Source organism: Carettochelys insculpta, chromosome 20, assembly GCF_033958435.1.
Source record: "Carettochelys insculpta isolate YL-2023 chromosome 20, ASM3395843v1, whole genome shotgun sequence".
NCBI lineage: Eukaryota > Metazoa > Chordata > Testudines > Carettochelyidae > Carettochelys > Carettochelys insculpta.
In genome coordinates, this window is record NC_134156.1 from 6,107,680 (window position 1) to 6,120,401 (window position 12,722).

The 12,722-nt window shown below is 40.6% G+C and overlaps 1 protein-coding gene across 6 annotated transcripts in view; it reads left to right on the forward strand.

The window, feature by feature from the left end:
- Positions 1-12,722, forward strand: part of TNRC6C (trinucleotide repeat containing adaptor 6C) — a 170,199-nt gene that overhangs the window by 145,460 nt on the left and 12,017 nt on the right. For 5 of the 6 annotated variants that reach the window (XM_075015003.1, XM_075015004.1, XM_075015001.1 and 2 more), the window contains 6 exons: positions 23-106; positions 427-658; positions 3,488-3,655; positions 4,539-4,730; positions 4,878-5,021; positions 10,626-10,742. In XM_075015003.1, the coding sequence (XP_074871104.1) occupies positions 23-106; positions 427-658; positions 3,488-3,655; positions 4,539-4,730; positions 4,878-5,021; positions 10,626-10,742 (937 nt within the window). The remainder of the gene's footprint in view (positions 1-22; positions 107-426; positions 659-3,487; positions 3,656-4,538; positions 4,731-4,877; positions 5,022-10,625; positions 10,743-12,722) is intronic. The other variant, XM_075015005.1, reaches the window with a different exon arrangement.

The following is a 12,722-nucleotide window of genomic DNA, read 5'->3' on the forward strand; positions in this document are numbered from 1 at the left end:
CTTCCTTGTTCCCTACTTGCAGGCATACCAACGTTTACAAATCCAGCAGCAGATGTTACAGGCTCAGCGTAATGTTTCCGGACCCATGAGACAACAGGAGCAGCAAGTAAGTTTAATTTGCGAACTTGATTTCTACATCTGCCTGTAAGGATTTTAGTTCATTATTCCAAATCAGTTAGAGTAGCAGTAAGTAAACCAAAATATATTGCATGGGTTTGTATTGGAAGAGAAGAATACCAGTTGTATTGAATGCAGTTTTATTTTCCTCACATTTGAAAGGATACTGTTGAACTCTTCATTCAGGTGGGGGGTTTTTTTCCCTCCAAAGGGCTGGGTACTGTTCCAGTTTAGAAACTGCAGCTTGGCTTGTGGCCCTGTGTACTGTCTTGCTTTTGTTGATTGTTTTGTAATGTCTTTTGTTGGCAGGTTGCACGTACAATCAATAACATGCAGCAGCAGATCCAGCAGCACCAGCGACAGCTGGCCCAGGCACTGCTTATGAAGCAGCAGCCTCCCCCTCCCCATCTATCTTTGCACCCCTCTGCAGGCAAATCAGCCATGGATAGCTTTTCACCCCATTCCCAGGCTCCGGGCCTATCTGACCTGCAGACCAAAGAGCAACAGTCTTCAACGAACACCTTTGCTCCTTACCCTCTTGGTAAGTGTTCATTTACGTTTCCACTTTGAAAGTGGGGTGATGGTATTTCTATGTTTAATTATTTCAGCTTCTGAGCCAGCTATCCTTTTCTCCAGGTCCATGGTTTTCAACCTTTTTTAATTTGTGGAAGCCTAAAGAATTTTGAATAGAGGCATGGACCCCTTGGAAATCTTTAGATATTGTCTGCAGACCCCCACGGGTCCGTGGACTAGAGTTTGAAAACCACCCCCTATGTGCACTATGGGACGTAAAATACAGAATTAAAGAGAAATGAAATGCATGTTGAGTTGTTATGCAGAATTACAGTAATTATCCCCAGCACCGTACTGGTCCTACACCTACTGGTCATCATAACCTACCTCAACTCACCTTCCCAAGAGCCTTAGGCTAGGTCTACGCTGCCACAGAAGATAGACCCACTCCGAAGATTGACCCGCATGCATGAAATGGCTCTTTTTGGGTCAAAGTCTACCCCAGAACTCCTCATGAGCGATGAGGGTTAAGGAAGGTCAATGGAAAAAATGCTCCTGTCAACCTTCTTCTGTGTAAACAGACATTAATGTCAACCACTGATATGTCGATTTTTAGCTACACAACTGGCATAGCTGAAATTACATATCAGTGGTCGACTTCTATGTCTAGTATCGACATAGCCTAAGAGAAATTGTGAACTTAGGAGTGTACCTAGAAAGCTAATTCTTGATTCTGGTGCTCCAAATGTGGGGGAGAGGGGTGGGTGGGAATTCCAGAGTCAAGGCTCTCTTACACAAAATGCCTAGCAGCACCACTGCTACCTTCCTCTTTAAACTGGCTCACAGTTCTTTAGGTGTCAGTGTGTTTATTTTTGTCAGGAGAGTGTAGTGTGATTGTGAACCAGTTCCACACTGACTGGAATATATAGTTTTCACTAAAACTTGCACCAGGAGAATATTAATGATAGTATTCCATGCAGGACAATTGACTGGGATTCAGGAGATCACTATTTTATTTCTGTCTGTGCTAGGCTTCCTGTTTGACATTGGGCAAATAGTTTGTCTATGCCTCTAAGCTTTGTAAAGATGGACTGGTGATACTTACATACCTCATGAGCTAACTGAAATGGTATAATAATTTATGCTACGTATTAGGATAATGAACACCAGAAGTCAAAAAATTACTTAATGCATATATAAAGGGTTTAAATGTCAAAGATGGTTAACACCCTTTCACATGTTAACTTTCAGAGTCATTTCCTGAAAATCCCGAAATTCACATCTTGGAAAGATCTAAAACGTTCTTCCCTAAAATACTGTCTACGTATTGATATGAAATGTTTCATTTAGTCTTGGTAATAATTTTTAAATTTAAAGTAAGTCTTTAAATAGAAGAGCACCAACCTAGAGAATAACAAATAAGTATTATGCAGTTGGAGGCTGCTGCATTAATCTTTTAAAAAAACTTTTCTAGCCCAAAAATGAGTCTCTGACAAGGATTTGTTGGAGATATGTCAGGAATGTTGCAAGTTCCTTGCTTGTTTTAATTTTGAGTTCTAAAAACATGTGCAGAGTTGGGAATTTGGTTTAGAATGAGTAGAGGTACGAGACACGGAGATCTGATGTTGCTGAATGTCGCCTTCACGCACCTAGAGAGAGCAATGGACAAGGTCAAGGAAGATGTAGAAGCGATATCAGTGCACAGGATGAGAATTAACTTAAGGTTCATGGATGACATAATTACCATCAAGGAAGATGAAGAGAAGCTAGTGAGAATGGTGCAGGTGCTAAAGAAAGAAGGGAAGCGGTACATACTGATTATGAACATTGATAAAACAAAAACAATGGTATTTGGAAATAAGGACAGAGGAAGGAAGTTCAGTGTAGACAGGATCGAACTAGTGAACATAGAGAAGTTCACATCTGGAAAGCAACATGACATATGATCTAAACTGTAAGAAGGCGTTACTGACCAGAAGAGCGAAAGCAAGAGCAAGTTTGAGGTCGGTGGGTAAAATCTGGAAAAGCAAAGTGATTACCTTAGGAACGAAGCTGAGCGTGTTGAAAATGTGCATATTCAGCATGTTGTATGGATGTGAGATGGGTGATAAAGATTCAAAGAGAAGGATACTGGTCTTTGAGAGTAGTTGTTATAGAAAGCTCCTGAGAATCGGATGGATGCAGAACATCACCAACGAGGAATTATATAGGAAGATACAGCTGAAAGAGAACCTACTGCAGAAGGTTATACAACAGAAGTTACAGCTATTAGGGCATAGCTGCAGAATGAATGATGAATGAAAAGTCAAGACCCTGGTATCCAGCATGACGGATGGTTCAAATAGGAGGGGCAGACCCCACAGAGAATGGGTAGATGTTATAGTAGATTGGTGTGAAGCTAGTCTACAGAAACTAAGCCGCTCCACGCTAGACAGGGAAAGATGGACGGAAATAGTGAGGGGGGCATCAGATACCATCGGGTGCTGACCCCATGATGGTTGAAGATGATGAAAATGCCTTTTCTGAGACAGCTAGGAAGAATTACAGTGGAAACAGTCATGTCATTAAAATACATCCCTACAGGAGGTTCTTTTTCTCCTTGTCAGTGTTTTAATTTTATCTGAGGTTAGTGGGAGGTTTAGCAGAAAATACAGGGTCATATTTTCTTTTATAAGACCTGAACTTACTGAGCCACCAGGCTGAGACCAGCATGTGGTAAATTGACATACAGTATTTTAATCTGAAATCTAAAGTTGAGTTACTCGTGTGTAGATCATTAAGCACCAAGAATCAGTGTTGGAGACTGGGGGAATATAAAATGTTAGGAATATGTAACATCCTATCTGCTTGCTCTTAGCTGGACTGAATCCGAACATGAATGTAAACAGCATGGACATTACTGGTGGTTTGTCAGTGAAGGATGCTTCTCAGTCTCAGTCTCGCCTTCCTCAGTGGACACACCCCAACTCAATGGATAATCTATCTAGTGCTGCTTCTTCACTGGACCAGAACTCTAGCAAGCATGGTGTGTTACATCTTTGTTTACCAGTTTGTACTTTGGGATATGATGGTTAGATTGACCAAAGCAACCTAATTTCCATATTTTCTCAACTACAAGAGCTGGCACAAAATACCCTTTCAAATTATAAAATATTAGGTTAATACTTTTAAAGGGCTTCTTCTGGTATTGGCCATGTCAGTATTTTTAGCAACACACAGAACTATCCATTACAGCTTTGTGTTAATTTTTTTTTTGGTTTAGTGAACACATTTCAGAAAAATGAGTGAATAGCATCAACTAGAACCAGTCTTAATGTGGCAGGCATTGTGCAAACATCCCTCACAACTCTGCCACTGTACCTCAGTACAGAGCTACATCACGTTTGTCCTATCTGTAATGCGTTTTAAGTTCCTTCCCCAGTTCCACCACCGAAATTTTGAGTCCTAAATCCCCAGCTCTGCTCAGAGGTTGTGCTCTGTTCAGATTACTTGTCCTGCATCTTTGTCATTAGCAACCAAAATAATTTCACATTCATGGTAGCTTTTAGTCTGCAAATATTTCTACTGAATACATGTTGTTGTTTTGTAATTCCTATTTGGAATCACATTATCCATCTGAGCTTGTTTTTGACAGTTATCTTCTCTGACTTGCTGTTTACTCAGAATTTAATGTGCTACTGATTTTCTCATCGGATTAATTTCTTGGAAATGCCAAGGAAGACTGTCTTGAGCTATGTTAAATCTTGTGTGATTTTTTTTTCTTACTATTTGTATATTTTTATTATATTCATTTTAAAATTCAGAAAGTTTTAAGGACTAGATAAATTACACAGTAGAGGTGTAAGCAGAAGCCAAAGAATGAATCCCGCCCCCTAAGCAAATTATTTTTTTTTCTTTAATCATTTCAGGTGCTATTCCTGGAGGTCTAAGTATTGGTCCTCCAGGAAAGTCCTCCATTGATGACTCTTATGGACGGTACGATCTGATCCAAAACAGTGATTCACCAGCCAGTCCACCTGTAGCTGTTCCTCACAGCTGGTCACGTGCCAAAACTGATAGTGATAAAATCTCCAATGGTTCTAGCATTAACTGGCCACCAGGTAACAAAACACAAAAATGTTATCTTAAAACTACTGATGTCACTGAATCTAAGTGCTGGTTTTATTTACTGAATCATTGTCTTGTGTGGGAAGTTAGAGTGACGGATGATGATTTTATAGATTCTTGCTTTTGTAATTTTAAAATAGAATTTCATCCTGGAGTGCCATGGAAAGGATTGCAGAATATTGATCCTGAGAATGACCCAGATGTCACTCCTGGAAGTGTTCCAACTGGACCGACCATTAATACCACCATACAAGATGTTAATCGCTATCTTCTCAAGAGTGGAGGTAAAGCAAAAGTCAAATACTGTGCACCTCTGTATTCATTTATTTGCCTTCTTTTTAAGCATTTTAACTGTCTTATTTCTGTGTAATGTAGTTAGTATATTTTTGTTTGGTCGAGAATTGTCTGTACTACCTATGGGCAGGTGAGAAGTGGATTGGACAGTGTTCATGGTGTGCACCTACTGCTGAACTCCTACCAGGAAGTCTAGTTGTTTTGGTACCACTAAGTCAGAATTTGGAAATTATTGGTTACTTATTGAAAATTTACTGCTGTTGGTTTTGGTGAAAACGCTCAAGCTTAAGTATAAATGTGCATATTTTACTGGAAGTTCCCTTGCTATACGTAGTGGAAAAGCTGTTTTGGTTTTTCACTCCACACGTCCCAGCCTTTTCTCCTATTTTAATACAGCAGTGAAGTCATAATGCCAAAATCAGGACATCACAATTCTTTCCATTGTAACAAATTGGTATAATGACAACATGATTTGTGACTTCACTATCTGATGAAGCAGAAAGAGAAAATGCATTTCTATATCCCTAGAATCAGCCAATAGAGGATTGAAAAAAATCTTGTATATAAATGTTCTCTTCAACTTCCTCCACCCAAACCCCCATGATTTTTACTTCATTCTGGAGAGGGACCCTCCCTAAAACAGTGAGTCAGTGGACATTAGTAGATCTCAGCAAGGGTCCATAGCTTCAGAAAATGAACTAAACTAAAGGTAACTTAGTGTTTTTGTGGTCATGATGTACACTAATATGTAAATTGTCCGAAGACAGCAGTCTAGTAAAACTCTGATGTGAAGAGAATTATAACCAGTCTGTAGGACCTGTGAGGACTTCCAAATGTAGGTTCATCTATACTTACTGGTGTGGTGGTTGCCTAGTTTGTGAATCATAATGGTCATTGAAGCAAGTTTCCTGTTCTGAACAGTGGCACTTGAGACTATGTTGGGTAAGAGGCTGTGGAACTTGAAGGAAGTGAGAGATGATGGATTTTTTTCCTAGCTGTCCAAAAGTAGTTTCTGATCAAGCCAAAACATCAATTATTTGTGTGCATGATAATACTGAATTAATTCTTTAATGTGTACGTGTTTTTAAAGGAGTGGAATTTAAAATATGTTTACAGTGCTCATCAGGGAGGCTTAAAGAAATTATTTACCTGTAGTTGAGATTCTGATGCATCTGGTATTTTATTTGTGTTGTGATAACATTACATATTGGTATAACATGGAAGATATCTACTTTTATATAAACACTTTGACTAAGCATCATGCAGGTTTCCTGCCTGTGTGATTAGAAAATGCATGTTTTACACAAATAGTGTATAAATGAATATAGTACTTCTTCATGTGCTGGTCACTGTGTCTTCCACACATGGGCATGCATACATGTTATGCACCTGAGTCCAGACCTTTTTCAGAAGAGTGACCATCAATTCAAACATGATTTCCCTTGTGCTCCTGACTCATAGTATAAGGGCAGTGTGGATCAGTGCCTCTCCTGTTCTTTCTTGCTGTCTCGGGGCTTTAGTTGGAATCGTCCTCCTGTAGTGCATACGCTGTAAAGTAAATTGGTATGGAGTTTTTATATCTTGTAGTTTTAGTTAGCATATGTTTCAAGTTGGTAGAGAATAAGTCCCCCGGGCCACTGTTGGGGGCAATCCTCTATGTTCCTAGGTCTGTGGAGTCTCAAGATTCAGACTTGTCTTCTCCATTAATGACAAGCATAGGTGGTGCGGGTACTGCCTGGATGAAGTACGTATATCAGCAAAGTATGTTATCGGTTGATCTTTTCCACCCAGAATTAGGCACAAGATCTCCATTTAGGAAGTTTCTGATGGAGGAGGCTGATTCCACCCCCCCACCCACACATACACTCTCTTCCTCCTTCGCCCCTGTACATTAGCCTAAGCTGACTAGCAGTAGCCCTCCAAGCATAAGTTTTGGAAGGGAACTCTTACCACTGAAACCGAAAGACGATTCCTACAGGGCTCCCCATGAGAGTAAGGGAAACTCACAGGAGCAAGGAAATATCCCTTTAGATGACTGTTCATAAGAAACCTGTTTTTTACCTGAGTTGCTTAAGGTTGGGTAAGACATCGCAAATGGAACCCACAGAACTGTCTGTGAAAAAGATCCATGGGCTGGAGGGCATAGCATGAAAATAAGAAGATTCCAGCAGTGACAAACTAGAAAGACACATACTCACCAGTTCCTTCTATGAGTGGGATGTGGGGGTCTCATTGGTACACCTGGCTTAACCAAAGACTGACCAGAGGCAACAGACAAGCACCCTCCCTGGACACCAGGTGATATGGAGACCACCATAAGCTCAGAAGGTACATTATTCCATTACCTGACAGCTCCACTCCATGTAGCCCCTGCCCTCCTGAGGGATGTCCTCACAAAGAGTGGAAACTAGGTCAAATTGCAACCAACAAATATAAAAAAAATACCACAGGTATACAGGAGCAAAATTGGAAAGCCCAAGGCACAAAACAGTTCAAACCAGATAGAGACACAAAGGCCAAGAAGAAAACATTCTACAAATATATTAGAAGCAAAATGAAGACCAAGGACTGGGTAGGCCCATTACTAAAGGAAGAGGCGGGGAAAACAGTAACAGAACATATGGAAACAGCAGAGGTGCTAAATAACACCTTTGTTTTCCACCAATGCCTAACATAGTGAATACCAGTGAAAATGGGGTAGGTTCAGAAGCTGAAATGGGGAAAGAATGAGGTAAAAATTTAAAGAAGTTACCAGGACATAATGAAAAGCATCTTAGAATGCTCAAGGACCTGACTGAGGTGATGTGCACCATTAGCTATCATCTTTGAAAAGTCAAGGAAAATGGGATAAATTTCAGAAGACTGGAAAAGTGCAAAAATATGCCCATCTATAAAGAGGAAAATAAGGACAACCCAGGGAACTATAGACTAGTCAGCATAACTTCTGTACCAGGAAACATAATGGAGCAAATTAAGTAAGCCATTTGCAAACACCTAGAAGATTAACAAGGTGTTCAGTAACAGCTGGAATTTGTAAGGAACAAATCATGTCAAACCAACCTGATAGCCTTCACTGACAGGATAACAAGCCTTGTGGCTAAGGGGGAAGTGGTAGATATGGTGTACCTAGATTTGTGTAAAGCATTTGATACAGTCTTACATAACCTTATCAATAAACTAGGGAAATACAACTAGACAGAGCTACTATAAGATACGTGCATAACTGGTTGATAACTGTTCCTAGACAGTTGTTACCCGCAGTTTAGTCGTGCTGGAAAAGCATAACAAGTGGAGTTATGCAGGAATCAGTTTTGGAATTGGTTCTGTTCGGTATCTTCATCATTGATTTAGATAATGGCACAGGGAATACACTTCATGTTTGCAGATGACTAGTATGGAGATTGCAAGTACTTTGGGGCCTAAGATTATTCAAAATGATCTGGACAAACTGGGGAAATGGTCTGAGGTAAGTTGGATGAAATTCAGTCAGGACATATGCAAAGTACTCCACTGAGAGAGAAACAATCAGTTGCATGTTCAAAAAATCCAAAATAACTACCTACAAGTAAGTACTGCAGAAAGGGATATAGGGGTCATAATGGACCACCAGCTAAATATAAGTCAGCTGTATGATACTATTGTGGGAAAAAAAGCAAACATCATTCTGGGATATACTAACAGGAGCATTGTAAGCAAAACGCGAGAAGTAATTTTTCTGCCCTACTCCATGGTGAATAGGCCTCAGCTGGAGTATTGTGTGCATTTCTGGGTGCCACATTTCAGGAAGAATGTCGTCAAATTGGAGAAGGTCCAGAGGAGAGGTCTAATGATAAGTCGGACACATACGACCTGTGTGGGAAGACTGAAAGAATTGGGCTTGTTTAGTCTGGAAAAGAGAAGACTAAGAGGGGACATAACAGTTTACAGGTACCTAAAAGATGGTTAAAAGGAGGTAGGAGAATAAATATTATGATATGAAAAGACACAATGGTCTTAAATTTAAGAATGTTCAAGTATAGCCGGTTAACCAGTAGGCCTCACCATGAACAGATGAGGTTGACTTGTTATAGTTAACCAGTACAGACTGAGGTAGCCTGCCATGAGGGCCTGCCCTCAGGGCCGTCGTGGACAGGGGTACTCTGGCAGGGCCAGAGTAAGCCTGTGTGTGGTGTCCACAGTGGGGAGGGGCGGCTGGAGCGCCCCCACCCTACAGCACCCTGTCCATGGCAGGGGGAACCAGCCTCCCACCACCACCTGTTTAGTCATCAATTGGCTACACCTAGCAGTTAGCCATTTAACCAGTTAAGCAGGATTTAACATCCCAACTTAAAATGCAGTAAGGGACGTTTTGGTTGGACATTACGAAAAACTTCTGAACTATCAGGATTAAATACTAGAATAAATTGCACAGGGAGGTTGTGGAATCTCCATTGTTGGAGATTTTAAAGGGCAAGTTAGAAAAACACCTATCGGGGTGGTCTGGATGGCGCTTAATCCTACCTTGAGTTCAGGGGACTGGACTTGATGAGACTTCAAAGTTCCTTCCAGTTCAATGAGTCTACCCAGTTTTTCATGAGTACTTACATCCTTTACCAAGGCATGAGTGCCCCCTACAAGTGGTGCCACCAAAGCTGATGGACACAGAATCAGAAGAGCCAGAGAAAATGGTGGCACTGATATCTCCAAGAAGGGACAGGAGCAGTGTTCCCTTTCAGCGGAGCACTTAAGCAGCCACTCGGTCCCTATTTTTGGTACAAAGTGTATTTGTTAGCAAATAGGAAGGTTTTGGATGTGTCCTTAACATTCCTATAAGGCAGCCTAATGACAAGATGGATCCTAATTTGTTTTGTGAGTTTGTTGAACATACATTATAGAATGATTTACCAGCTCGGAATGGTTTCACGTTGTTTCACCTTTGATATAAACCTAGTTTTAGAACATTCATTTTATCTACTACACAAATTTGCAAAATACCTGAGTATCTGTGGGGAGAAATACTTGCTTCAGCTATTTTAGGTGTTCACTGGTTTTACATATGCATTTGTATCCATCCACACTTGCTGTTTCTTGGATAGGCTGACAAGCATGTTATAAAATCCAGACAGACAGTTTTCCTCCTTCAGATATAACTTAAATTCTGATGTCCCAAGTGTAAGATCATCTTAAGGAAAATCCAGAATTTGTCTTCTGCATGGGCACCAACACCCTTGCCACTGTGATGCCAGCTTTCTTTTCTTTTCAATACTGAAGAATTCTGCTTCCCTTTGTCATGCTTTCTTAAACATTTCACTCATAGTTAGAAGAAGCTGGTTGCCTGGTTTGTATTTGCACACAATGTAGTTAAAACAAAAAAGCGGTCCAGTAGCACTTTAAAGGCTAACGGAATAATTTATTAGGTGATGAGCTCTCGTGGGACAGACCCACTTCTTTGGATCATAGGCATACCAGCCTTTAAAGTGCTACTGGACTGCTTTTTTGTTTTAACTACAGACTAGCACGGCTTTCTGTCTGTTACAATGTAGTTAGAATTGCTTATTCTGCAGCAAATACCATTTTTCCCATCTTTCTTAGTTGCTTCTTTGCTGGTTCTGCAGGGTCATCCCCAACATCATCTCAGAATGCCACGCTGCCTTCATCGAGTGCCTGGCCGCTTAGTGCCTCCGGCTACAGTAGCTCTTTCAGCAGCATTGCATCCACACCTAGCATTGCAGGTACGAGAAATGGCCTTTTTACGTTCAGCATCCCTCTCCAAAGAGCAAAGGCCCTGAAAAAGCGCTTTCCTCTGGTTATTATACAGATTGAGCCTCTATAATCTGGCATGCTGCGTGGTCTGGCATGATTTTAGTTAGCCAGAAATCCTCTTGTTTTAGGTGTGGCCAAGTTTCCCATGGTCTTGTAAAGTTTGCTTACAGCCAGCAGCCGTGGCTTTCAGTGTTCCGTACTGATATTTTACCCCTAAGTGTCTTCTAAGAGCCCAGTAAGCGGCTGAAGTGTTAGTAATGCTGCTAGATAATATTGACCTCCCTTGGTTCAGCAAATTCCCTGGTTCGGAATTGGTCAGGTCCCGAGGTGCCGGACTGTAGAGGCTTAACCTGTTGTACTACTACACAGACTTCATATCTTTTGAGCACTGCTGCTCCCACTAGCAGCTCTGCAGTGGTGAGGATTTTAAAAAGCTGCCTGGAGTTGTGAATATATGACAAGTGCACTAATGAACAACGTAGCTCACTTCAGACAGTGATGCTATGCTTTATTATGGCATTAATAATTTTCAGCAAAGTTTATTTTTGCTCCAACTGTGCGGCAGACTGTTCTCTGTGGGACCTCAGTGAAAACACTCTTGCTGGATCTTAACAGGAAAGGTTGATCTGAAAGCTATTGCTAGTACCGTAAACCCCCAGTATACATGATTTTGATTGGCGCTTGACTTGTGTTATCACGAGTTGAAATCCTGGGCTTCTCCCAGCTGGGGGAGCCGGGACAGACTGCTGCAGCTTCTCCCTGGAGCTGGGAGACAAACAGTTGCGGTGGCGCTCCCCAACTTGTGCAAAATTTGAGTTATGGGAGGTTGCGCAGGAACGCAATCCTTGTGTAACTCGGGGGGTCTACTGTAAATTCAGTTTCAAAACTGAACAGTTTTCAGCCCTATTAATAAATAAATAGGACTAACTTAAGGAGGTGTTTTGGTTATTTTTAATCAGAATGTTAAATAGGAATAATCATGTTTGTGTTCTATTTGTACGTTAAGTAGCTGCTGTAAAATTCTTGCGCAAGTGTTGTTAGGATTAGAAAAACTTAAAATTTCCAGATATAAGTACTGTCACAATTATCAAGGTTTCATATTTCCAACTACTCTTAATAAGCTTCTAACACGAACCATATGCAAGGCACTCAATCCTGACTACCTGAGTTTGCAGATAAGCCTGAAAATATGTGACTTGTCTCGTCATCTCAGTGAGCTCCTAATTTTGAAGCCTAAAGGTAACACATTCAGTTATCAACCATAACGTTAACTATTTCACTACAGCTAATAAAGTTATCCCATAATCCCAAATTGTCTCCCATACTTTCTCAGCTGCTGGGCTTCACAGTCCTGTTACCAAATCTCCAACTTTCCTCCCTCATAGCTCGTTATAATACAGTTAAGCAATACAAGTACAAAATCTTCAGAGTACTGAAATCTAGAAAAGTAGAGCCAGTATAAAATAAATCTAAAAATACTTGGTCGACTGATTGTTTTATTCATGTTCATATTTAATAAACTAAACCTCATTTCGTATGAACATCCAAGGACCTTACTATGTCATTTAGGTCCAGGCTGCTACAAAGCAAAGAAGCCTTGGAGTGTATTGTTGGGGTGAGTTGGGGGAAGGGAAATAATGACTGACTTATCCCTTAATTTTATCTGCCATGCATATTTTTGGTGCTATTACATCCTAGCTGCATGCAAATGTCATAGAATTAGTGACATAGCAACATCTGTCTTATTAATGCACATTCACCATACATTTAATTGCAAGGTCAGCTGTTGCTACTAGTTTTAAAAATTAGACTTTCAAACTTCTCAAGCAGTTATTTGCATAGTATTAACTTCTTTTTTGTCACTGCAATTTGCACAAAAATATGACTTGCCCCTGGTTTTACACCAGCTTTACACCTTTGACATCGGTAGAGTTGCTGTCGATTTACAT